Source organism: Lynx rufus, unplaced genomic scaffold (assembly GCF_022079265.1).
Source record: "Lynx rufus isolate CCGP_SWC_20201006 ecotype Redwood Valley unplaced genomic scaffold, mLynRuf1.p SCAF_9, whole genome shotgun sequence".
NCBI classification, from domain to species: domain Eukaryota; kingdom Metazoa; phylum Chordata; class Mammalia; order Carnivora; family Felidae; genus Lynx; species Lynx rufus.
Genome location: NW_025814897.1, coordinates 1,766,017 through 1,791,184, shown reverse-complemented (window position 1 = coordinate 1,791,184; position 25,168 = coordinate 1,766,017). Strand labels below are relative to the sequence as shown.

Sequence of the window (25,168 nt, the reverse complement as noted above, 5' to 3'; positions counted from 1 at the left end):
CCCTGTCTCTCTCTGTCTCGCTCTCCCTCTCCCTGTCTCTCTCTTCTCAAAATAAATAAACTTAAAAAAAAAAAAAAAAAAAAGAACCCAAGTACTCACAGTTGTGCTTGAGGTGGTAGGTCACACATTTTAGTTAACAATTCTATGCACATTCAACTCTACTTCCAGAAAATCTAAAGGGTTAGATATAATACTAAAAGTTTCAAAATCTTCTTAAGCAGAAGAATATGATTCAAATTATCAGGGTTCATTTTAATAAAATGAAAGGCTATAAAATTTGTAAATATCAGAGAACTTCCACTTTTCTATTAAAAGACAACACATTTTGATAGAAAAAAAAAAAATACCAGAATCCAAACTAAATGATTTGTAGGATAAATACAGTCAGGAGATGCCATTAATTTCCTTTTAAAATGTAATATCCATTTGCATTTGAGTCAGCTGGCAAATCCACTGGAGAGGAGGGCGAGGTGACCCGTCTTCGCTCACCGGCACCCCCCCTGGATGCCAGTGCTCCGGTACGCCATGCTTCCACGAGGACAGGGACACGGCAAGAGCACATGCTCTCCAAACCTCCTCTGTGCTCTCATCCCGTACATGAGAAAATCACTTCACAGCCCAACAGCAACTTCCCTTACTTTGTATCTGTTCCAAATGACACAGTGGGAGGAAGAAAGGATACGTCAAGGCACCAGCTTGTGCACAGTCTGACAGAACCGCAAGTGCTGGGGAACTGAATATGCTACTTACCTGATAATTGTCCAAAATACTTGGGTTACTGAAATAAATGCTCTGATCTCTTGGACAAAAAGAATGACATAGCCAATAGTCTGAACTGAAATTGCTAGACAGCCTTCTCCATTTGTTTTAGTTTATTACAGGCCTAAATTTTCTGCTACAAAACAAGTCAATCATTTTTTTGTTCCAGGTCAACTTGCTTTCACGTGGGTGTGATGTGAATACTAATAATCCCAGGCTCTGTTTCAAGGGTCTGGTGTTGCCACACCACTGTCGGCAACACAACAGCAACATCAGCATGAGGAAAAGGCAGTTTAATGTGAAGGTGGTTGCTAAAAATCCAAAAAGCTTTCACTAAATACGAAATCAGTTCCATCCTAAGTAAGATTATAATGCTAAATCTTCAAAAATGGACCTCATTCGTTTACAATTAATATGCTTTCTAATTGTTATTCACCACTGAAACTCCATGGAATGCTGAATTCATGTCGAATATATTTAATATTACTGACACAGAAATATGAACATTATAAAACATATTCCATCACCAATTAAAAACATATGTTAAGGATTATAGACGTTAGCTTTTAAAAAATGTTTTCAAGTGTTCACAATAGAAAAGTATGTCTCAAGATAGGCAATAAAAAATTCCAGCTGGGCACTAAAATGTTAAGGATGTGAAGCCTTACAAGCTCTCCCCTAGTGCAATAAAACGTTGGCTTTAGCCTAACTTACACGTATTTTTAAAAGACAATGTGACTTAAAAGAAGTAACCCTAGCTAAACTTCACTTATACGTTACATCACTTTGGTACTCAACATTTACTGTATCTTCCCCTCCCTAATTACATTACAGAATATAGGACATAAAGATTTAAATCTCATCAGTAGATATAATGTATTACTAAAAATAAATAAGAATATATAAACTGAGGTGCAGATATATAGGTCAACAGTAAGAAATTCCCAATAAGCTACTATTTTTTGGAATGAGTAAGAAATTTTATATTATCTTTTGACTTAAACATTTTTCAGGAATAATATTTTATAGCCCATGTACTTCCATAAGGATTTTGGTGACACCTTGAAGTAAGTGTAGGTCCATAATACTTTCACAAAGTATTCACAATCACAAATCACATTTAGTGTAGAGGTTTTAAAAGAAAAGTGAAAAAGCACTAAATATATTACTAGAAGAAGAATCGAAATGAAACTCTGCAACCTTAATATATTCACTAGAAAATAAATATTTAAAACTACATTAAAAAACTAATCATGAAAATTCACTAACACAGAAATCAAAAAATAAATCCAATGATTAAAAAAAAATATATAAAACAATTACCATCAAGTAGATTTGTTCTGTAAAGCAAAGCCTATTCTTTAAAATACCAAGAAAACAAACAGATGGGGCAAATAAGGGAGGACGGTAAAAACAGACATTTAATAAAAATTCAGAGGAGGCAGGAAATATTTACAAACCATAACTTGACAAAAAATAGAAAGACTGATAACATCCAGGGTTGAAAAGGATGCAAGGAAGGAGAGACCTCAATCCACCAAGACAGTAGCAGATAAACTAGGATGAGCCACATTACAGAATACACACGCTAAGAATAATGAGGTTAACATATTTATACTCATGGCAAGATCCTGAGGACCCGTCACATGAGAAGAGAGGCAACAGAAGAAAACACCTACCAAGGAAAACTGAAAACGTCAGCTAGGTGTACATGTGCACGTGAAGAGAAAGGACAGGGACCGTACGGAGCCGATCGAGCGTGGGACAGGCCAAGTCTAACGCAGCGACCGCAGGCAGGCAGGAGCGACCGAGCGTTTTCTCTATAGGTCCACCAAGTTGGAAACTCTTCAAGAAAATACGTTTCAGTTCGTGTACTAACAATTTTTAAGTATCATGTGAGCTAATATATCGTACACGTTAGAGACGTGAGATCAAGGATCGATGAAACTCTACTGCTGTGTCATCCTCAGACCTAGAACCCTAACATTTTAGTGACCAAACGGACTTTGACGTCATCTGCTTATAATTTGTCGTGTGTACAAGTTAAAACTCAGGGCCAAACAGGTGATTCTTTGAACGGCACCTAGAATACACATACACTGTACAGACACCTGAAGAGAAATCTCCACAGTTCTCATTAAGGAAAAACTCTGCAGAAATGCCCAGCTGTAACTCTCACCTTCCAGTAAAAAGATTTATTCAGTCTCCAGTAAAGATCATCAACATTATCACTCTAATCATAAAAATTACTATCCCTTTCTACAGAATGTAGTAACTAGATCTTTTTCAAGATTTTCTGAGAATGCTGTATAACTGTGCCATAACAACTCTATTTCTCTCACTTAATTGTCTTTACAGAGCCCTTCCCTCAACATATCTCAACCAATACCCAAAAACTGACACTTGAAAAAAAAATCTTAAAGTAAAAAGCCTCTGTGTTTTCTACAGCATTCATAATTTTCTAAAATATGTTTCATTTTCTATTCCTTGGGGCCCTTTTAATATGAAGACGTCTATGACATTCATGTCTCAGGATCAGGTTCCAGGAAGAGAAACCAAGTTTGCCCCCAAGCAATTTCAAGAGAGATTTCTGACACAACGGACCCCATGACAAATGTGGTCCAAAATGTCAGCAGTGCTGAGGCGGAGAGACCCGAGCTAGGAGATGACTCATCACAAGGTCCTGCGGCAGCTACAGGCTCGTTCAGAAGGAAGGGAGATACCCTCCGCACTCGTCATTCTCCTACCACATCCCAGAAAGCCAGAAGACGCCCCACTTAGCAATGAATGTTACTCTGGGAAAATATCAGAAAGGCCGATTTCAATATGTTTCCAGTTGGGAAAGGATTCCACAATTTCACTGTAAGACTGTATTAAATACAAGTTCAGGTAGTATTTTATACATGAAAAAATAATATTTCTTACCTTAAACAGACAACGGCATATATATTCATAGACCATATGTTTTAATGAGCTGATAAGAGACTGGATTCTCCGTTCTGTACTTTCGGAATCCTGTAGATTACAATTTGAAAACTGAAAAACCATTAAAAAATTTATAAACAGTTAAATGATACCCCATAGTTTAATCACACTTTATAAAATGTTCCTCCAGACTCAAAGCTGATTCTAGAATAATTATCTTTGTCAATCAACTTAAGGGACTAAATAATACAGGGACTAAATAATTATTTCCAATAATACAGTATGAATTGAATTTGACCATACCACTCTGATACCTAATGGCATTAAAAGTACTGCTTTCGTAGGGGTTAAACCCATTTCATTACTCACATTATAATTATCAATCAAGTCCTGAAACAGTGTGACCACAATTTTCTCATCCTCAATATAAGAACCTAAATGATCTTAAACCATGGTCTTCGTGTTAACTAACGATGAACACGAACACTGATGTTGATGCTGTTTAGAAATCATACCACCTAGGGGCGCCTGGGTGGCTCAGTCGGTTGGGCGACCGACTTCGGCTCAGGTCACGATCTCGAGGTCCCTGAGTTTGAGCCCCGCGTGGGGCTCTGGGCTGACAGCTCAGAGCCTGGAGCCTGTTTCGGATTCTGTGTCTCCCTCTCTCTGACCCTCCCCCGTTCATGCTCTGTCTCTCTCTGTCCCAAAAATAAATAAACGTTAAAAAAAAATTTAAAAAAAAAAAATAAAAAAAAGAAATCATACCACCTATAGTTTTTTTGTTTTTTTTTTTTTTTGTCTGTTTCTGTACTTCCATTGTACAGGATTGCCATGATTTGAAAAATACCACTAATGGTGATTTCCTTTGACTACTGAAGAGGAGAAGAAGGATGTCAAGGCTGGTCTTTCTCTAAGTGTCATATGATTTTTCATGTCACCTCAGGGAGCATTTGCAGCCCACATGCCTTGAAAACTTCAATTTTGGTATAATATTTAGGCTTAACTTCCTCCCTTCCTTGTGATTTTAATGGACAAGGAAAAAGCCTAGTAAAGTAATTTTAACAGTTTAGAGAAAGACATCCAGGATAAGCCATGCAATGTGTGAAACTGGTACAAAACTAATGAACCAGCGCTCAGATCCGTCAGACCTCGGTTTCGGGCCTTGTTAGCAGCATGTTCTGAGGCAGCTCATTGTTTCTGGTTCACGTGGCAGACATCGTCTTTGTTTCACTATTAACAAAGGTCACGTGTGAAATGGACCCCTGGATCCACTGAGAGACCCCACTAAAAGATTTAATGCATTTCCAAGACACTGGAAATCAAGTTTTTTTACTCTACATCTTCAAGATTCTATTGCTTTTTAAAGTAAATTCAGGGGCGCCTGGGTGGCGCAGTCGGTTAAGCGTCCGACTTCAGCCAGGTCACGATCTCGCGGTCCGTGAGTTCGAGCCCCGCGTCGGGCTCTGGGCTGATGGCTCGGAGCCTGGAGCCTGTTTCCGATTCTGTGTCTCCCTCTCTCTCTGCCCCTCCCCCGTTCATGCTCTGTCTCTCTCTGACCCAAAAATAAATAAACGTTGAAAAAAAAAATAAATAAAGTAAATTCAAACATGCACGCACACACACGTACACAAACACACACACACACACACACACACACACGTCAGTGGTATTCGATAACCATGCTACCGAAGAAGTGCGGTTACCGAGGAGACGCTGGGCTACACACTTTTGTAAGCAGCACAGAATAACCAATGATCTCCTTGGGTTTAGTCAGAACTGCTAACCTAGTTACCAGTTCTCATACTAGCGAACTCACTTTTAATGTGAATATTTTTTGACTAAAGGATAAAGAAACATCTAAAACAAACCTATACTTGCATACTTTCTAAGTAACTTATGAGAAACTTTTAATGAAAAATTATTCAAAGATCTATATAATCCATTGTTGGTTAAGAGACTGAAAAGGACACTGTTGCTGCCTCAGTCTACTGCACCCAATGGCACGTGCTTCCACAGGTAGGGAGACGGCAACTGTGTAACGGCTCACAAACGTGCACTTTTGTGCCGGTCGTCCGTGTCTAGGAATTTACCCAGGGGAAACACGAGAGAAGGAAAACCATGGAAAAGAGGAAAACCACAAGTTTCTATAGCTGTCTTAAAACATGGCCAGATTCTTTGTCACTCCTCCTGACCACGGGCAGGTTTGTGACAGCTTCCGCCACACACGACACAGCACGAGGGACACCCACCCGGGCCCGGGTCGTGAAGGTTCTGCCTTACCGAGCAGAAGACACACGTTGGTCCCCCACATGTCCCACCAGGAACGCACTGCTCCGCGCGGTGAGGAAGCCCAGCAGAGGCGGTACGTCAGTCAGCAGCCCTCCCACCAGCCCCAGGCACCGCACTTGCCAGTGAAGACTCCCTGTCTCCCCCTCCAGTCCCACCTGAGGCCCCAAACGTGGTGAAACAGAGTAAGCCACCTCTGCTCCGCCCTGACCAAATCCGCCACAGGATCCACGAGCAGAAGAACACCGCCGCCAAGGCTGGGGTAATACGCCCTTCAGCACAGGTAAGCAGACGGTGTCCACACAGCACCTGGCTACACGAAGCACTGTACAGCCTCACCGTTTCTCAAAAAGACCGCAGGTTCCCGTATAGGACGTGAAAGTTGTCTGTGATACACGGACACTTACTTTCAAGACCATGCGATACCTGTGGGTTAAAACAACCTATATCCATTCACGTTCCCTTCCTTCTACCAGCACATACACTTGTTACGTAGCATACACTTCTGCAGCCCCGATAACTAGAACAATCCCTGGAAGGTAGCAACGCCTCAAACGACGAACGTGTATGAAACGTGTATGAAATGTTCAATGTTCTTTTCCCCGAGTGAGGAGATTATGTAGACAATTTCTCTTTCTACCATTTTTATTTTTATTTTTTTATTTTTTATTTATTTTTTTTTTTAATTTTTTTTTTCAACGTTTTTATTTATTTTTGGGTCAGAGAGAGACAGAGCATGAACGGGGGAGGGGCAGAGAGAGAGGGAGACACAGAATCGGAAACAGGCTCCAGGCTCCGAGCCATCAGCCCAGAGCCTGACGCGGGGCTCGAACTCACGGACCGCGAGATCGTGACCTGAGCTGAAGTCGGACGCTTAACCGACTGTGCCACCCAGGCGCCCCTCTACCATTTTTAATGATACTCTATTACATGTTAATTTGTACTCAGAATTTAAAACATTTCCATTCAAAGGAGTGTCACACTGGGGTAGTTTGTAAGAACGTAAAATACACTAAGGAGCCCGTTTCTTTAAATATGGCTTAAAATTGTTACGTGGGGTCTTCTAAAATGTAATTCTAAACAAGTTTCCTCAGGAAATTACTGTTACAAATTAAGTACGTAGTAAAGTGATCTCTCCTATTCAGTATCAGCTACGGGGCAAGCAAGAGTGTACCTGTTTGTTGTGCAGAGCCCGCTGGAATAGTCGGAGAAATGCAGCCAAACTGAAACGGTACATGTTGTTAATTTTGGCCAAGTCGGAGATGATGAAGAACATCTTGCTGGCGCTCTCAGCCAGGGGAAGGTACGCATCCCGCTCCTGCGGACCACAGGCGGGGCAGGAAAACACCTCAGCAGTAGCGCCTTACTGCCACCCACAGACCGCCGCACCCATGTGAGCACCCCCCCCAGACAACCAAGGAAGAGGACCAAGTTTATAACTAACAGGAACAATAGGGCCCAGTTTTTCTTATTTTTATAGAACAGAGGGCAACGTATTTAGATAATTATCTGCCTCTCCGATTAAAGTCACCTACAGAGGTAGAAGTGGCTCACGGTGGATCGGAATGAGGACCACCAGCACCTACATTAGGGAAAGGGTACGAAGACGGGCCACACAGTTGTGATCAGAAATTAAGTGACAAGAGTGTACATTCCAAAAGAGAACCAGCATAGTAATAAAAAGGGCACCGTGCTACAATCCCTGCAGGAGAGGAAAGTTACAGCTGTGAATCACATGTGTGTGCAGACGGACGGACCAGACAGTCTACAGGTGTCCACACCAAATACCAAAAACCACCTAGCACTGTTGGACATAAGCACAGAACAAGCCAGTGTCCACAGGGACCTTCGCTCTGACAGAAAGTAAAGGGTGATTAAATGGCCTCTAGGCTCTGAATGGGACTCGGAGGAGGTTCTCCATGGCACTGTCATTCTGATCCGAGCACCAGGATTACAAATACGGTATTAGTAAAATTATGTGTATGACTCAGCAACGCCTGTTCAGAAAGGGAAGGTCAGAAAGTCCAAAACCCTTGTGTGGTAAGATCAGAAATGACAGGTTTAACATCTGCCGAGCTTAGCCCTGGGACAGAAAACGAGGTGGCTGGATGAGAATTGGGCTGTAAATCTGTTCGTGCTTTGGTTTCCAAAGAGCCCTTCCTGTAAGAAAAGACTTAAAAAGTAACGATATGTAAGGGTACAATTTGAGCAAGGGCTGAAAAGTACTCCAAGGAAACGTGAAAAGGTCACTGAGATGACTGGCAAAGAATTAAAGGATGTCCCTGAGAGCTGTGGTCAGGCTGGAGCCTGGAGATTCACAGTCACCTACATTTGTTTGGGGGTGTTTTTCCTCAAGCAAAGTTCAATCACTAGAAGGTAGGAGAAGACAGGATATATTTATGTTATGGATTTGGGTTAGAATTTGGCAAAAGGAACTATCAAAAGAATAAGCCAAAAAGCATTTTGAGCATTTACAAGAAAATAGTTCAGATCATCACAATCATGGGGTCCAAGATGAGTAGGGAAGAAAAATGTTGTTAGTGGAAAAAACACCTGAAAACTCTCAATTAATACACTAAACATGCTTTAATTTTAAAAAGCTCCAGGAATGGCAAAGTTGGCTATTTGTGAACATTAATTTTCAACTTCAGTACAGACTGGAGCTGCAGAACGTGAGCCAGTGTGATGCCAGAAATCAGCAGAAGGCAGCGGCGCGTATTATTGATGCCGCGGGCACCACACCAGCCCCTCTGGGGCAGGAAGGAGCACCCCCAAGGCTCCGGGGCTTTGAAGTGCTTTCTATTTTGTAATCGTCATTCCCCTCAGGTCCTCATTCGACACTTTTTAATCAGACTAACATAAAAGGTGAAGAAAACATGATAAAAGACCACAAAAGAAAGGAAATAATTACTTGGTCAAGAGAAATCTGGAGTCTGTAAGATTCTTTAAGTGACTCTTGAGTAAGTGCACTGCTTGCTTTTGTCTGATTCAGAGATTCAATCAAATCTTTATTTTCCAAAATATTCCCTTGAGATGTGGCAAGAGTCTGTAGCAAAAATTAACAAAGTAACATGAATAGTGTTATACGTATTAAAATAAAAGAAGCCCATATTAGCTATCATTAATTTGATGGTTTTTATGAAAACTTACATTATTTTAAAACAAATTCAACATTTTATAGTTTATAAGAATGGTACAGTAAATCATGATATACTACACGCATATGTATTAATTTTAGCAATCTAATAAAAACTACTTAAAGGTACAGAATAAATCATAATTTCATGCTGCATTTTAATGTCATTTGAAATTCGGAGCATGCAATAAATATTAGTGAAATAATGCAATAAAAAGACAGTAATACATAAAAATCACTTGTCTTACACATTACTATTACTCCTTAAGATCTTGTATCCCAAGATACCTACTTTTTTCTCTTTGAAGTCTGATTTTAAGATATATATTCACATCCCTGACACAACCAAAAACATGCTGAAGGCACTATTAAAAAATACTGCTAATTATATTCATTAAAAATGTAATATAAGAAATTTTCCTGAATAACTATATCTTACCTCTAGAAGAGATTCCTCAAGCTTGGCTAACTGTATTTTCTTATCTTCTTCCTGTTGTAACAGTTTTGTTTTCTGTTCCTCTAGGTCAGGTTTCTCATGCTGAATAGTTAAAGCCAAAAGCTTAAAAAAAAATTTTTTGTTTTAAGTCAAAATTATTCTAGTGATGAAGTTCAAACAAAACAAACTTCCCACACATAGGTCTTATGTTTGACCAAATATCACAATAATTATTATATTATGTACCTCATTTGATTCTTTCGAGTTAAACATGAGACACTTCACAATTATTTCTGACCAGAAAAAGAGGCAAAATAGTTACACTGATCAATAAAGTATTAAATATTACAGGACACCTGTAAGTAATTGTATTACTTATCAATATGTAATTCTTAGTTCTAAACTTATAAAATTAGATTAAATATATAAAAAACATGGAAACTAGTTTTTTAATGGTAAGCATTCATATAAAGAAATTAAAAAATAACTTCCTTAAAAGACTGTGTCATCAAAATTGCAATGAGATACCATTTCAGGTCCACTAGGATGGCTACAATTAATAAGACAGAGGTTGGCCAGATGGGGAGAAAGGAGAATCGTCACACACTGTTGGTGGAAAAGTAAAAGAGTGCAGTCACTTTGGAAAAGTTTGTCCTTCAAAATATTAGACATAGAGTTACCATAAACCCTCAAGTCCACTAAAAAAATAAATAAAAACTTTTTAAAAAAATAAGTAAAAAACACTGAATTGTACACTTTAAATCGATGAATTGTATGATATGTGAATTGAATCTTAATAAAGTTATTTTTACAAAGCAACGTCGGGGCGCCTGAGTGGCTCAGTCGGTTAAGCGTCCGACTTCGGCTCAGGTCATGATCTCATGGTTCATGGATTTGAGCCCTGAGACGGACTCTGTGCTGTCAGTGTGGAATCAGTGTGAAATCTGCTTGGGATTCTCTCTCTCTCTGTCCCTACTCTACTCTCTCCCCCTCTCTCTGCCCCTACTCCGCTGATGCCCTCTGTCTAAAAATAAACAAATAAACTTTAAAAAAGATTAACAAGTCAACAGGCACAATGTCTTTAAAAAGAGAGTGAGGAAGGAACTCTGTAAATAAAAGTCTAGATATAAAAACTCACTCTGAGATTCATAAAATATTCTGAAGTGCAGTAAGTCATACACAGATGCAGGGAATTCAAAGAGGCCTATATTCTAGCGGGGAAAAAACGTCACATGAGGAATCAGACACCCTTGCTCCCCTAGCCAAATAAGTCAATGAAATGCAATTTTCACAGTGAAACCTCAGTTTTCACCATTAAAAAAGAAAAAGTAGCTGATCTTAGTCTATGATCCTTCTTTCTCTTCAATTCCACTACACACGACGGAAACAGGCCATAAAACCAAAGGCAGCAGCTTGATGTTAACGACAAGTGTCTCACGCAAAGGATAAAGGAAACCTGAATGCTTTACTACTCTAACTCACAAATACATTTTCAAGGTGTTTCCCGAAGTTTACATGCTCATCAGCTTCTCGAGACAGACTCCAACAAGGAATCATGTATTCACAGAGCTACAGAAGATGTCCCAGGCAGCGCACCGCCCACCTGCACGCACCTGGCCTCGCAATCCACTTCTAGTGGTGGTGAAGTTAACCTCCGTAATGATGGCGGCTGCGTCCGGCGGGATGAAGGGGTTGGGGTTTCTTGTTGACAAGAAAAGGCGGAATTCTTCATTGTAGTCGATAATTTTGTCACCTATTTGTACCACGTAACGTGGCCCTATGTTTTAAAAATGAAATTATCAGTTGGCTTCAGTATTCTATCTTTTGCTACATGACATTAAAAAGTATAATGTATATTTTCTGGTATTTCTAAATAGTTGGTAGTTTATAGGCTTTTCAGTAGAGTATGAAACAGCAACAGTTAGGCTACCCAAGAGACTATTAACCAGAATGCCCTATAAATCAGCTCTTATACAAATAGGGATAAACAATGATATCCATTATACATCATGTACAGTGGAATGAATCAACAATTATACCATAACTTACAATTTTAATTTTACAACTAATTTATTTTTAAGAACAAAATACATGTTTTCAAAGATTTTCAAAGGTTAAGAAAAATACTGGACAGAATTTTTGAGAACCTCAGAATAGATTTAAATTTTTTACTTAAAAACTTCAAGTTAATATGAAAATAATTCAATGAGCACTTTATGGAGAATGGTCTACCTCTGTCCAAAAATCTAACAAAACAATGTTGAACCGGAGTCATTATCAGAGAAACCCAAATTTAAAAGATCAATGAAATACTTCTACATTCACTGGAATGGTTCAAGGTAATTTAAGCAGGATAAATGAAAAGAAAACCAGTCTGAAGGATATCATAATCAAACCACTGAAAACCAATGACCAAGAAAAATTCTAAAGCATCTAGAGAAAAATGACACTTCACTTACAAAAGAGCAAGAATAAACTCAGCAGGTGACCTCTCAACAGGAATGACATAAACTAGAAGACGAAGGAATAAAAACCCAAAAGTGCTAAAGAAAATAAAAACCAACCCCAACTTCCATGTCAGGCAGAAAAAAAAAATCCTTCAAAAATAAAAGAAGTTTGTTTCCAGTGGACCTTCACTCAATGAAGCACAAAAGGAAACAGTTCAGACAGAAGACACATAACTGAGATGGGCACTAAGAGCACTCCCACCACCAGGAGCACCAGCTGACAGCCAACGGGCAGAGTGCGGAGTCAGGACATCGCTGTCTGACGCTAACACAATACTGGATGTTAACTACACTGGAAGTAAAATGTAGAAAAAGAAAAACAACCTCGCTGGAAACAAGATAATGAAATGCTGGCAGAATTTCAGAGAAGTAGAAAGGATAAATGTGTGGACGTACGGACTTGAAGAACAATAATTATCACGTGGGCCATAGAGATAATGCAAAGACAGGCAGGGGATATGTGGCGTTAAAGTGCACAGGAGAGAAGTGGCAAAGTATTTATTTGTATTAAAATGGTAAGTCCAAGATATATATTGTTATATGCAGGATGACCATTAAAAATATACAGAAAATGTTTTAACAACAAAAAAAATTGGGGCGCCTGGGTGGCGCAGTCGGTTAAGTGTCCGACTTCAGCCAGGTCACGATCTCGCGGTCCGTGAGTTCGAGCCCCGCATCAGGCTCTGGGCTGATGGCTCGGAGCCTGGAGCCTGTTTCCGATTCTGTGTCTCCCTCTCTCTCTGCCCCTCCCCCGTTCATGCTCTGTCTCTCTCTGTCCCAAAAATAAATAAAAACGTTGAAAAAAAAAAAAATCACGTCAATTAGAAAACTGTATCAGGTACTCTATGACAAGGTCAGCTGCATTGACTTACATGACATATTAGGGCAGCGTGGTGACTGAAAATGCAAAACCAAACGACAAACTGCTAATGAGAGGCACCCTTTAGAAACAAGACCAACAGAAAATTGAAAGTAAAAGAATAAATAAAAGAAGTGAAAGCAGTACAAAAACTAGCCTCCCAAAGTATTGTAACCATTCTAATATCAGTCTCTAAAACCTGATACACTTCTGAAGAAAAGGAAGGACGTTTCATAATGGTAAAGAAAAGAATCCAAACAGGAAAATATCACATTTTCAAATATGTATGCATCCTGAAACACAGCTTCAAAATACTTAAAGCAAAAACTGAAGAAACCATATAAAAACGAAACAAATTCAAAATCATAGAGCCTTTAAGAAATCTCTCAACAAATCATTGAAAAAAGCAAAATATAGCAGATAACACTACTAATAAACTTAACTGACTTTAGAAAAAATTTAAAACGAAGAGCAAATTTCACATAATTTTCATTTGTACATGGAACACACATGAAAATTAACCAATGTCCAATCACAGAGAAAGCTTCAACAGGATGTAAACAAGTGAGTAGTTCAGAGTAAGCTCCTTGGCCATGAAAGAGTTATGCTGAAAATCAACAACAAAAAAGGAATCTAAAAAAACTCCAAGTACCTGGAAATTATATGACAACAAAAGAGCCAAGTAATCTGACGAATCAAAGAAGAAGTCAAAACTTATGGTACGAAGCTGGCAAAGGGCTGAGAGGGAAATTTATAGACATAAATGCATATATTAAAAAACAGATTGAATATCAATATTTTGAATTTCATCTCAAGAATCTAGCAAAAAAACCACCAAAGGAAATCTAAGGCAGTAACAGGAATGAAATAATGAAGAGCAAAGACCCAGTTTAAAAATACAATGAAAAAAACTGACAACATTAAAAGTTGGTATTTCGGAAAGATTAGTAAAACTGATAAACCCTTATCAAAGACTAATGGAGGAAAAAAAAGAAAAAAATTATAAATGTCAAGAAACAAGGAGACATCATTACAAAGCCAACTGAAATTACAAAGTTATGAGAACATTATATAAAAAATACACCAAAACATTTGACAATTTGGATGAAATGAACAAATGTTTGAAAATACACAGAACTTTAGCAAGCCTAACATACACACAAATTATAGGACACAAACATACAAAATAAATCCAGTGCTTAAAGGTCCTCAGCTCACATTTGCTGCCAATCTGCAACCAAAGACAGATCATCCTAAGAAAACGTGCTGTCTTGGCAAGAGGGTATTGGCCACCTGTTACAGGACTGGGGCTTATGTTAGGCGACTGAAAGACGGTTCAAGGGAAGTGTGGTTTGCTGGGGAACGGATGCTATCAGAAACAGCAGCCAATTCTGTGACTGGTATCTTAATAATGTTTATCTAGGAGGTGAGAGAAATGGAGGGGACTACGTTATAAATGGTTAAAAAAAAAATCAGAAGTCACCAAATTAGCTGGGAGACGAAGATGTCTGGTTATTTTTCTAGTACGGGGAGTACCCTTGATTCTGCGCCTAGACATGAGGACGGTCACAGGAGGAGCCATGGGATGTTGGTGCTGCGGAACGAGGCACGTTCACCAGGACAACAGCACAGCCAGGCCACAAGAGCCAGGCCAGTGCGATGGGACTCAGGGCCTCGCTCCTTCTTTCCCGTTGACGCAGCGTGAGAATGCAAGCAAAATTATCCATCCTGCTGCGTGTCAGGCCCGTGGTCATCCTCACTGAGGAGGGCGGCCAAATAGGGGGCTTCTGGGGTGCAGACACAGGTCTATGTCTTGATCTGAACGCTTACACAGGTGTATTCTGTTTGTAAAAATGCATAAACTGTACACATGCATGTGTATATTTTAATAAAATGTTAAAATTGAAAAATAACTGGTTTTCTCTGGTAAGTAGGACTAGTCATGAGGAGGGGAGGAACGGAACTCAGCTGCCATTCTGCACTATTTGATTTTGTCAACTAGGCATGTATTATTTTGATACAGAATTTTTTAAAAAATGCCCAAAGGAAATGGTTCATTGTCCCAAAAGGACCCTTATGTATAAGCCCTATATCATAATGCCCAACACAGTCTCAACTGCATCAAGTCTTGACTTACACTGGAGTTAGCCTATGGAGTAGAGAATAAAGTGAATTTTTTTTCTTCTGGACACAAAATCTTTACTGTACTTTAGAGAACTATGGAGTTCTTTCCAGGGAAAGTCCCAATTTATTTGTTCAGTATCTCAGTTCCAATCCTGATCCACGTTCGAGAATACTGTTTGGTTTGGTTTCATCAACATTTATAACAGATACGGACACTGTATACAGTATACCCCCACAGGTCCAAACTCTCCAGAAATTTATCATCATCTGAGCTAGATAAATCCAAAGTACCATGTCAACTGTCCTATGGGCCCAAACATCCTATTATAGGGATAACCTTTTGGTAATGGTCTCCACCAACAGAACTGCCCACATTGTATTCAATACCATCCAAGCCCAAATGACTAAAGATGAATAGGACTTAAGTGAGGACAAATACAAAACCCTGCCAATCAAATAACCAAAGCGACACTGCCCAAGCAAGTTAAGAATAAACTGCTGTCTCTATAACTACCATATACAAAGAGAGAGAATAACGATTCCTTTCTTGGCCTACTAGAAGCAGCATCTTTCATTCCTGGAATTTTTATAAAAGCCTATGTATCTGGTCAACAAACGTGTGGCTGGTTTTGAAAGGCTGCTCCTGCAAAACTGCAAAAGGCAACTTTGGAAGAAATCTGAGCAAGTGTAAAACATTGCTGCCTTTGACCCCGTGTCCTCCAGATGCACAGCATTACAGACGTCTGCAAATAATCTCACATAAGAAAATCCAAAGGCATGCTACAGCCCATACACTATCCATAGACAAAATTTCTGGGAATCCAGAGCAGTGAGGATCCTGTCCAATGAGCTGACTTCAGGGAGCATTCGGGGTTTTGTTTTTTTTTTTTTTAATTTTATTTTTTATTTTTTTAAATTTACAACCAAATTAGTTAGCATATAGTGCAACAATGATTTCAGGAGTAGATTCCTTAGTGCCCCTTACCCATTCAGCTCATCCCTCCTCCCACAACCCCTCCAGTAACCCTCAGTTCGTTCTCCATATTTATGAGTCTCTTCTGTTTTGTCCCCCTCCCTGTTTTTATATTATTTTTGTTTCCCTTCCCTTATGATCATCTGTTTTGTCTCTTAAAGTCCTCATATGAGTGAAGTCATATGATTTTTGTCTTTCTCTGACTAATTTCACTTAGCATAATATCAGGGAGTGTTCTTGGCAATAAGGCCACGGTGACAGTTACTAAAATACAACAGTGCAGTTGATTTATGAGTCAGAACGAGTGAGCTAACTTAGCATTATTCAACTTCAACACTCCTGGCAATTTGTGCTGGAAAACCATTTCTTGGAAGGAGAGGTCCTGAGCATTTTAAGAGGTCTCTGCCATAGACCACCCAAACTGTTGCAACCAAAAATGTCCCCAGGCCTTGCCAAATGCCCTCTGGGGGACAACATCACTCCTGTTTGAGAAGCAGTGGTCTGGCTGTGTTCAGGTCCTGGGTCCAGTTGGGCCACCAGGGAGACATACCCATATGGAGAACCAGCCACGAGAAACAGATACAACGACTGATCACAAACTTCATCTCTGTTGTACATACAAATGCCCGTACGCTTCTAAAAGGAAGCATCCGGACTAAAAAGCCAACCAGAATGTTCAGCTTTCATCTCTACAATAATTCCCGATCCAGACCCAACCCCAATATGGAAATGAAATAACCACTGGAATGAAACAATCAATGAAAAATGCTTTTGACGTCTGTTATTAGCAAAACTTATACTATCGGCCCACCACACCAGCCTCTCCCTCAACAACTTCTAAGAGGCTGGCTGGTCCACAGTCTTTAGTTGCTTACCAACTGCAAACTGGCACATGGACCTTCTGCTTGGGCAGAGTCACGAGGCACGTGTGACTCCGGAAGTAAAAACAACGAGAATCTGAAGAGGAGCTGTCCCTTGCCCTTCTTTTCCATCAGTACACATTTGAAGGGATTTCTGAACAGCATAAATGTGAGGAGGAAAAGTACATTCCAATCCTATTATCTGTGCTGACTGACCTCAGTATGTAGACAGGCAGTTCATACTGCTTAGATTAGGGACAGGGGATGTAACTAAAATTGGACACAGACTGTTTAATGTGGTTCTAGGACAGCCATCCTCTGTCCCCAAAGGAAACATATGATGACAAAATGGCAATTCACGGGCAACTCAACATGCTGGAAGACAACAATCTGAAATATATGCAAAGAGGATAAAAGATTCCAACTACTGTGAAGTGCAACCCTGGGAGAAAGGCAGAAAAAATAAATTAAGGGCAGAGACGAACTCTCTTTCCCTAATACTGAAATAAACAGACTAACCCAAACAGCCATGCACAGCCAGGGGGAAGAGGGGTTCATAATGTGAACCGCTCAGGATGTGAAATATGTAACTCTGCACCAGATCCAACTTCAAGGGACCTTGTCAACACCCATTCTCAGATGATGCTACGGACACTGCCAACACCCGACACCAGTCACAGCTAACAGAGGCTCAGATTCAAGGAGCTTCAAGGGCCAACCAGGCTGAAGGGACAAATCCAGACGGCCCTAAAGCTTCATTCCCACCTCCCCTTTAAGACAGAATAGCAGGAGCTGGTCAACAGATCTGAGGAACGACCAGTAAAGAAGAGACGAACTGAGACCGGAGACTGATGTCGAAGGTAACTCCAGGTTACAAGGGCCCCTACCAAAGCTCGCTTCACAACACACAGCCACTGCCAGCCCAAGCACACTGATGTGCAAAACAGCAAGTGATCTATGAATGCGTTTTTCGCTCTGTCCCTGGTTTGCCCAATGACTCCAGTTTCTATTTAAACCTTGCGGCGTGAACATAAATGCTGTAGTGGCAGTGATGTGTGTGGTATGAATCAGGACAATACGGTCTCGAGTTTAAATGCATTCCTTTCTACTCGCCAAAGGCTGGCTCAGGTACCTACAAAGCAGTCCTGAGACTGGGCCACCCCCACACCATCCTGCTTACGAGATGGGCCCCTAAGGGGATTCTGGGAATTTGGATTTGGGGAGGGTTCTTACCTTACCCAGAACATGGTGGAAGAGTGGCTCACTGCGTTTTCACTGTTTGTACAAATAATGTGGTTTGTGCTGAACACTTGCGTTTTTGTTTGGGGAACCTGGAAATCTGCTACATGCCAGGCCAAACAAGCTTACATAATTAGACCCCAGTGGGGCATCTGGGTGGCTCAATAGGTTAAGCTACCAACTTCAGCTCTGCGGTTTGTGGGTTCAAGCCCTGCATAGGGCTCTGTGCTGACCGCTCCAAGCCTGGAGCCTGCTTCAGATTCTGTCTCCCTCTCTCTGCCGCTCCCCCACTCATGCTCTGTCTCTGTCTCTCTCAAAAATAAACAAACATTAAAAAAAAAAAATTACCCCCAGTAAAAACTAGGGTCTGAGTTTGTACGCAGTAAGCTTCCTTGGTATATGACATTTCACAACCTGGTCCTGGGAGAGTAAGCACTTCCTGTGTGACTCCAATGGCAGAGGACTTAAGAGGCCTGCACCTTGTTTCTGCACTCCTGACCTCACTTATGGTCCGTTTTCTCTTTGCTGATTTGCTTTCTATCTTTTCCCTGCAAACAATCTCAGCCCTGAGTGTGACTGTTCCGACCAACTATGCTCCAGAAGACCCCGACACGGCGCCCCCCCCCCCCAGCCTTCCCCCCCACCTCCCTGCCGCGTCACTCCAGTCAGGGGCAGCCCAGAGACCCCGACACAGCTCCCCCCAGAGTCACTCCAACTGGGAGCGGCCCGGACACCACAACACAGCGCCCCCCTCGCCCCCCCACCCGTGTCACTCCAGCCGGGAGCGGCCAAGACACCCCGACACAGCGCCGCCCCCCCCCCCCGCGTCACTCCAGTCGGAAGTGCCCGGGACACCCCGACACAGCACCCCCCTCCGCAAAGGCACTTCAAGAATTCATTTACTTGCCACAGACTAGGAGGACATGCTCATATTCCCCCTGAAAAGTTTCCATTTGGTTAGATTCGGTAGCAAGACAGAGAAAGGTCAAAGTTAGTTATGAAGCTAATTACTTCCGAAATTTTAAAAATAGCCATTTTGGGGGCGCCTGGGTGGCGCAGTCGGTTAAGCGTCCGACTTCAGCCAGGTCACGATCTCGCGGTCCGGGAGTTCGAGCCCCGCGTCAGGCTCTGGGCTGATGGCTCAGAGCCTGGAGCCTGTTTCTGATTCTGTGTCTCCCTCTCTCTCTGCCCCTCCCCCATTCATGCTCTGTCTCTCTCTGTCCCGAAAATAAATAAACGTTGAAAAAAAAAAAAAAAAATTAAAAAAAAAAAATAGCCATTTTGTGGAAACTGTCAAATATTTACCTTGAGCGACCAGATCTCGTCTCAATAACGGATAGAGAACAGCTTCTACACCGTCCATCTCCTGTATAATAAGGGTTTTCCCAAACCGCACTGCCAGCTCGAGAGCTGTGATAAAGTTACTATCCTGAGGGAATAAAAAGAATACGTATTAATTCCTTTAGCACCTTAATATTTACAAATGTCCTCAAAGATAATGAAGGAAGATGTTAATAAGAATAATATGAATATTTTAAAATTTAGTATGCATGTTAATAATTCAAATTATTCATGATTCTGTTTCTAGTTTTAAGTACTTGGTGATGAATCATTAGAGTCAAATAAATTATCAAATAGATTTCATAATTTAAACACACATAAAAAATAAAGATTTTTACAATAACAATAAAAAAGCTTGATTTTTCAATCTGCTACTAGAATTTAAAATTTCAACTTGACGCACAATTACTTTTTTATTTTTATTTTTTTTTTGCTTATGTTCAAAATCAAACACTGAATGGAAGAGGAAAGGCAAATGATGACTTCTAGTGAACTTTTCTTGTGAAAACAACCTCTGGACAAAAATCTATAATCATGCAAGAATTTTAAGGCTTTCTAGCTAGCAAAAGAGTTTTAAACCTCCAACTATGGTTACAAAAATTAAATATTTGGAATCATAATTATTAAAGTCTCCTCCTGTAAACCCAAGTGGCATTAAAGTATTTTTTAAATGTTTACTTGTTTATTTTGAGAAAGAGAGAGACAGTGTGGGTGGGGAGGTGCAGAGAGAAAAGGAGAGAGATACCCAGAACAGGTTCCATGTTGTCAAAGCAGAGCCCAATGTGGGGCTTGATCCCACAAACTGTGAGACCATGAGCTGAGCTGAAATCAAGGATTGGATGTTTAAACCAACTGAGCCTCCCAGCTGTCCATAAAGTATTTTATATATTGCATTATATATATACATATATATATACTGTATATAGATAGTATTATATATATACATATACATATATATTGTATACAGATAGTATTTTATATATACACACACATATATGTATACATACTTAATACACACAAATCAGGTAAATACCTCCATTTTAAAAATGAAATATGTTTTAAAGAGAGAATTGGTCAAGCACCTGAAGAATATCTATGAAAATCATGGGGCACCTGGGTGGCTCAGTTGGTTAAACATCTGACTCTTGATTTCAGCTCAGGTCATGATCTCACAGTTCATGAGTTTGAGCCCTACTTCAGGCTCTATGTTGATAGCATGGAGCCTGCCTAGGATTCTCTGTCTCTGTTTCTGTCTGTCTCTCTCTCTCTGCCCCTCCTCCACTTGCTGTCTCTCAAAAATTAACATCTTTTTTAAAATGTTTAAAAAATTTTTAAAAGAAAATTAATCATACACTAGGCCTTCTTCAAACAAAACAAAACAAAATAAAATCTGACCCCAGATAATTTCCTCAGCAAGATAAATATGACAGTGAGAAGTCACTCCCCCCAAAAGACTATGATTACATTTCACTGAGCAGCATGTCAAATCTTGGACACAGTGGAGATGCTTGTTGGTGAGGGTGAGGAGCAGGAGACAGTAAGAGGCATTGAGAGAAACCACATGAATGCTAGAAGTCCAGGAGACTTTCTCCAAGTGGAGTTAGGGACTTTCATTTCTGTGGGATCCTATACTGATGTCTTTAGTTGTAATTTAGTGTGAATTCTTATTTAATAGTCTCTCCAGCTACCAGACTGGTATCTCCTTGAGGGCAGGGATGGTGAATGTGTCACTCACCAGTAAATTCCCAGGTCTTACATTAATGCTCAGCACACGTGAGGAATCAAGCAAATATTCTCCTCCCGTTTTTACAAATGAGAAAACCAAAGCTAAAATCATTATCTTTGTTTCCCCAGGTCCCAAGCCAGGTAAGCTACAGCAGTAAGCCTATGTTTTATGAATACGGACCCAGAATTCTGTTACCGTAAGATGCTATCCCTAGTCAGCATCTCAATTATAAGTACTACACACCTGCTGGTTAATAACTTCCAATCGTGAGTCTTTCAAATGTGTCTTCAACCACTCTGTAGCTCGAGAAGAAGGGTCTATAAGGAATGGGCATACTCGACTCTAGTTTCAAAAAAAGAAAAAAATTATAAGCTTTCATTAAGTGGAAAAAATTGCCTAAAAATTATGCATCAATTACTGAGGGGGGTTTTTCTTTCAGGCTTTGGAGAACATAAATATACAACCATAAGGAGGAAATAAAGATGCCAGTTTTAGCTGCACACAGAGGCTACATTAATAAATTTATAGCTATCAGGAATATTAGAAAATTAAATGCAAACACAGTAAATGGAGAAGAGTCCTATTTACTACACAGTAATGAAGTGTGTGTTAACGATACAGCAAGCAAGACCTCTAGTCCCCACCTGATGCCGTCTGCACCTCTCTTTGTGGCTTTTAAAATACACAAATTATTTGCAAACTTTATATATTCTTTGGTCAAATAAACCATAAAGACCTTAAAAGAGAAGTATGAACTAATCATAAAAGTACTGCTGAAATAATTAGCAATATAATTGGTTATGTTTCAGACATTAATTCTTATAAAGCAGTATATAGTTAATACTATATAGACAGAGCATCCTAGAAGAAAAAATTATGTATCTTATAGATTAAGATCTAATGAACTAGAAACTAAATTCATTACAGAATACCCTGAACCAAACAGAAAGCTGGAAACTAGGGAAAATACATTGAACACACAATACCACTAGGCAGGTGAGAGGAAGACAATTATATAGATAGGATTAATTTAAATGTAAATACGTAAATTAATAGCTTTGGTAAATTTAAGAGGTAATAATCATTGTTACCTAGTAAATCAGATTTGAATAACAACTGGCCTAATTTATCTTAAATGTTCACATATATTTGAAAAAGGTAACGCAGTTGTGTGCTGTCCGGATAAGAAAACAAACAGAAATCCAAGTGAAATGAAGACTTCAAACTGAGGTATGTCCCTTAAGAAGTCACAGGTTCTTTTGGGGACTTATCAAGAAGGCAGAGGGTGGGAACTATCTGTCCCAGGCGAACAGCATTCATTACCAAACTTTTTCCAAAGTGCCAGGAAATGGTGATAATAAAGAGCTGACTGCCTTTAAAACAGCTTTGCCATTGTTTTAAAAGTCCCCCTAAACCACACAGCCTGGTTCTGCCTGCACTGAGAATGAACTACTCTCACCGCATCTCCATCTCCCAAGGTGGCCCACTGCTGTGTGATCGGCACCCAGCTCCATCTTATAAATGTGCTATTCCTGGCAATGAGGTGGTTAGAAAACAGCCCCATAAGCATCTCTTACATACTACACTTGGTTTTAGATCTGATTCTATGTATTCCATAGCCAACGCGTCACAAGTCTATGAGATCCTGCCCAACCACAAAAACAATTATTTTAAATTAAAAAAAAAGTTCTTACCCATGATTTCAAACCAATGATCTGATGCAGTTAAAAAAAAAAAAGATAATATTTCAAAAAATCATGTCTTTAGACCAAAAATAAGCTTTAGAACTTCAAAGAGTACTTACAGGTTTGAATTAATCTTATTTATATTCCTCCAGAGAGATTTAGACAAAATCTCTAAGGTATATTTTAGGTCTGTGATCCATAATTAAATGTAAGTTCTATACATAAGAAAGTGAAACAGATCCCAAAATGTTGAGCTGTCATTCACTCATCCATTCCTTCATCTACCACATGGGGAGTAACTACTATGTTAAGACGATACGAGGGATGCAGAAATTAGTAAGATATAAATATACCCTTACCCTTCATGACTTCACATCCCAGAAAGAAACACAACCTAAAAATTCTATAATAAAGAGCACACAAGATTCTATGGTGGAGCAGGTGAAGTCAGGGCAAGCTGCTAGAAAGCAGTTCAGGTCAAACTCGAAGGTCTTAGAACATCTTACATGATCTTCTAACTATGCGATCTTATATCACATGAGAAGATTTCACAGACACGTGCTATCCACTCACAGCCTTAAATGCAAGAGCTTATTCTAAATCTAGAATACTTTACAACTGACACAGAAAGTTGACTGTAGTAGCCCATCCCAACAAAATAACTAACTGCCCTAGCAAATTTTTCCAAATGGTTTTGTTTTTTCATATAATTGTATCTATCTACAAGAAACATGGCAATGTTAAATACAAAGTAAACCTAAGCTTATTATTAAAATTAACTTCACAATTTTCCCTAGATTCATCATAAAAGATAATTCAGAATCCAAAAGTAAGTATTTTCAATTACTCTCATCAGGAAAAAACAATTACTGTGACAAATACTTTTTTTCTAAATGCTCATCCCCTACTTCTCATGGAATAAAAAAAGAATAATACTTAAACTGTGTGTTTTTTAAATCTGCAAAAGACTGTCTTCTTGGATTGCTGACAAAGGAAGAGGTCATTAGAAAACTTTGGAGAAGGAACAACGAATAGAATAAAAAGCACATACTTGTTACACAATGTAATGAATTTATTTACCTACACATTTACAGTGCCACATTTGTAAATATAACAAGAGAAAATGTTTAAAAATAGAGAACAAGCCAAATCAAATTCTGAGAAAGTCACAACCATTTAATCTGTAGTCAGCACCCTCTCCCCTGGGAAGGCGGACACGTAATGAGCCAAAATAAGTCAGCTGATTAATAGGTCTAACCAAACAAAATAATCCAGGATTACTGGGCCCACGAAACAAATCTTGTAATACTACAGTATGTTACCTAAAAAGAGGCATTTCACGTTCATGCTACCTTTGGAGCTATGGAGTTACAGAATAAGGAAACAGTGTGTGGGCAGAGAACAGGGCAGAGAGAAAAGAGAAAACTGGTGTTAGAGAGGATGCTATTGCAATAGAAACAACAGACAGAAACCTATCACTGAGGGGAAAAAGTATCTTCCAATCATCTGTTACCTAATACAAAGGTAAACCAAGTTAGTGGCAAACTTCATACTTCATTGGAAGAAACTATCAGTTTGTATACATTAGTTGGAATGTGATTTTCACATTCACTGCCAATAAGGTTGTAATACTTTAATGTTTAAGCAATGACTATTGAGAAATATACATTGAGACAAGGGAAGATGGTGGCGTAGGAGGACGCTGGGCTCACCACGTCCTGCTGACCACTTAGATTCCACCTACACCTGCCTAAATAACCCAGAAAACCACCAGAAGACTAGCAGAACGGAGTCTCCGGAGCCCAGCGCAGACGAGAGGCCCACGGAAGAGGGTAGGAAGGGCGGAGAGGCGGTGCGCGCTACACGGACTGGCGGGAGGGAGCCGGGGCGGAGGGGCAGCCCGCCGGCCAAGCAGAGCCCCCGAGTCTGGCTGGCAAAAGTGGAGGGGCCTGACGGACTGTGTTCCGACAGCAAGCGCGACTTAGCGTCTGGGAGGTTATAAGTTAACAGCTCTGCTCGGAGAAGTGGAGGGCTGGAGGACAACGGGAGGGAGAGTTGTTGAGCCCCGGACAACAGAGCTGTTTGGCGGGGAACAAAGGCGCTCACCAGCGCCATCTCCCTCGCCCATCCCCCAGCCAAAATCCCAAAGGGAACCAGTTCCTGCCAGGGAACTTGCTTGCACCCCGCAAACACCCAACGCTGTGCTTCTGTGGATCCATCCCTCCGGCAGGTCTGACTCTCTCCCGGTGCCGCAGGGCCCCTCCCAAAGCGGATCTCTGAAGGAGAATGGAGCTAAGCCTGCCCCTCCCGCC

General features: G+C 40.2%; 1 protein-coding gene across 1 annotated transcript in view; it reads right to left on the bottom strand.

Annotated features, from left to right (window-relative positions):
* DYNC2H1 (dynein cytoplasmic 2 heavy chain 1) overlaps nucleotides 1-25,168 on the bottom strand; it is a 348,687-nt gene that overhangs the window by 177,814 nt on the left and 145,705 nt on the right. Inside the window, exons 64-70 of the mRNA XM_047072515.1 lie at nucleotides 21,415-21,513; nucleotides 19,410-19,533; nucleotides 11,156-11,319; nucleotides 9,546-9,665; nucleotides 8,882-9,016; nucleotides 7,145-7,288; nucleotides 3,685-3,774 (exon numbers count right to left, since the gene is read on the bottom strand). Of these exons, the coding sequence (XP_046928471.1) occupies nucleotides 3,685-3,774; nucleotides 7,145-7,288; nucleotides 8,882-9,016; nucleotides 9,546-9,665; nucleotides 11,156-11,319; nucleotides 19,410-19,533; nucleotides 21,415-21,513 (876 nt within the window). The remainder of the gene's footprint in view (nucleotides 1-3,684; nucleotides 3,775-7,144; nucleotides 7,289-8,881; nucleotides 9,017-9,545; nucleotides 9,666-11,155; nucleotides 11,320-19,409; nucleotides 19,534-21,414; nucleotides 21,514-25,168) is intronic.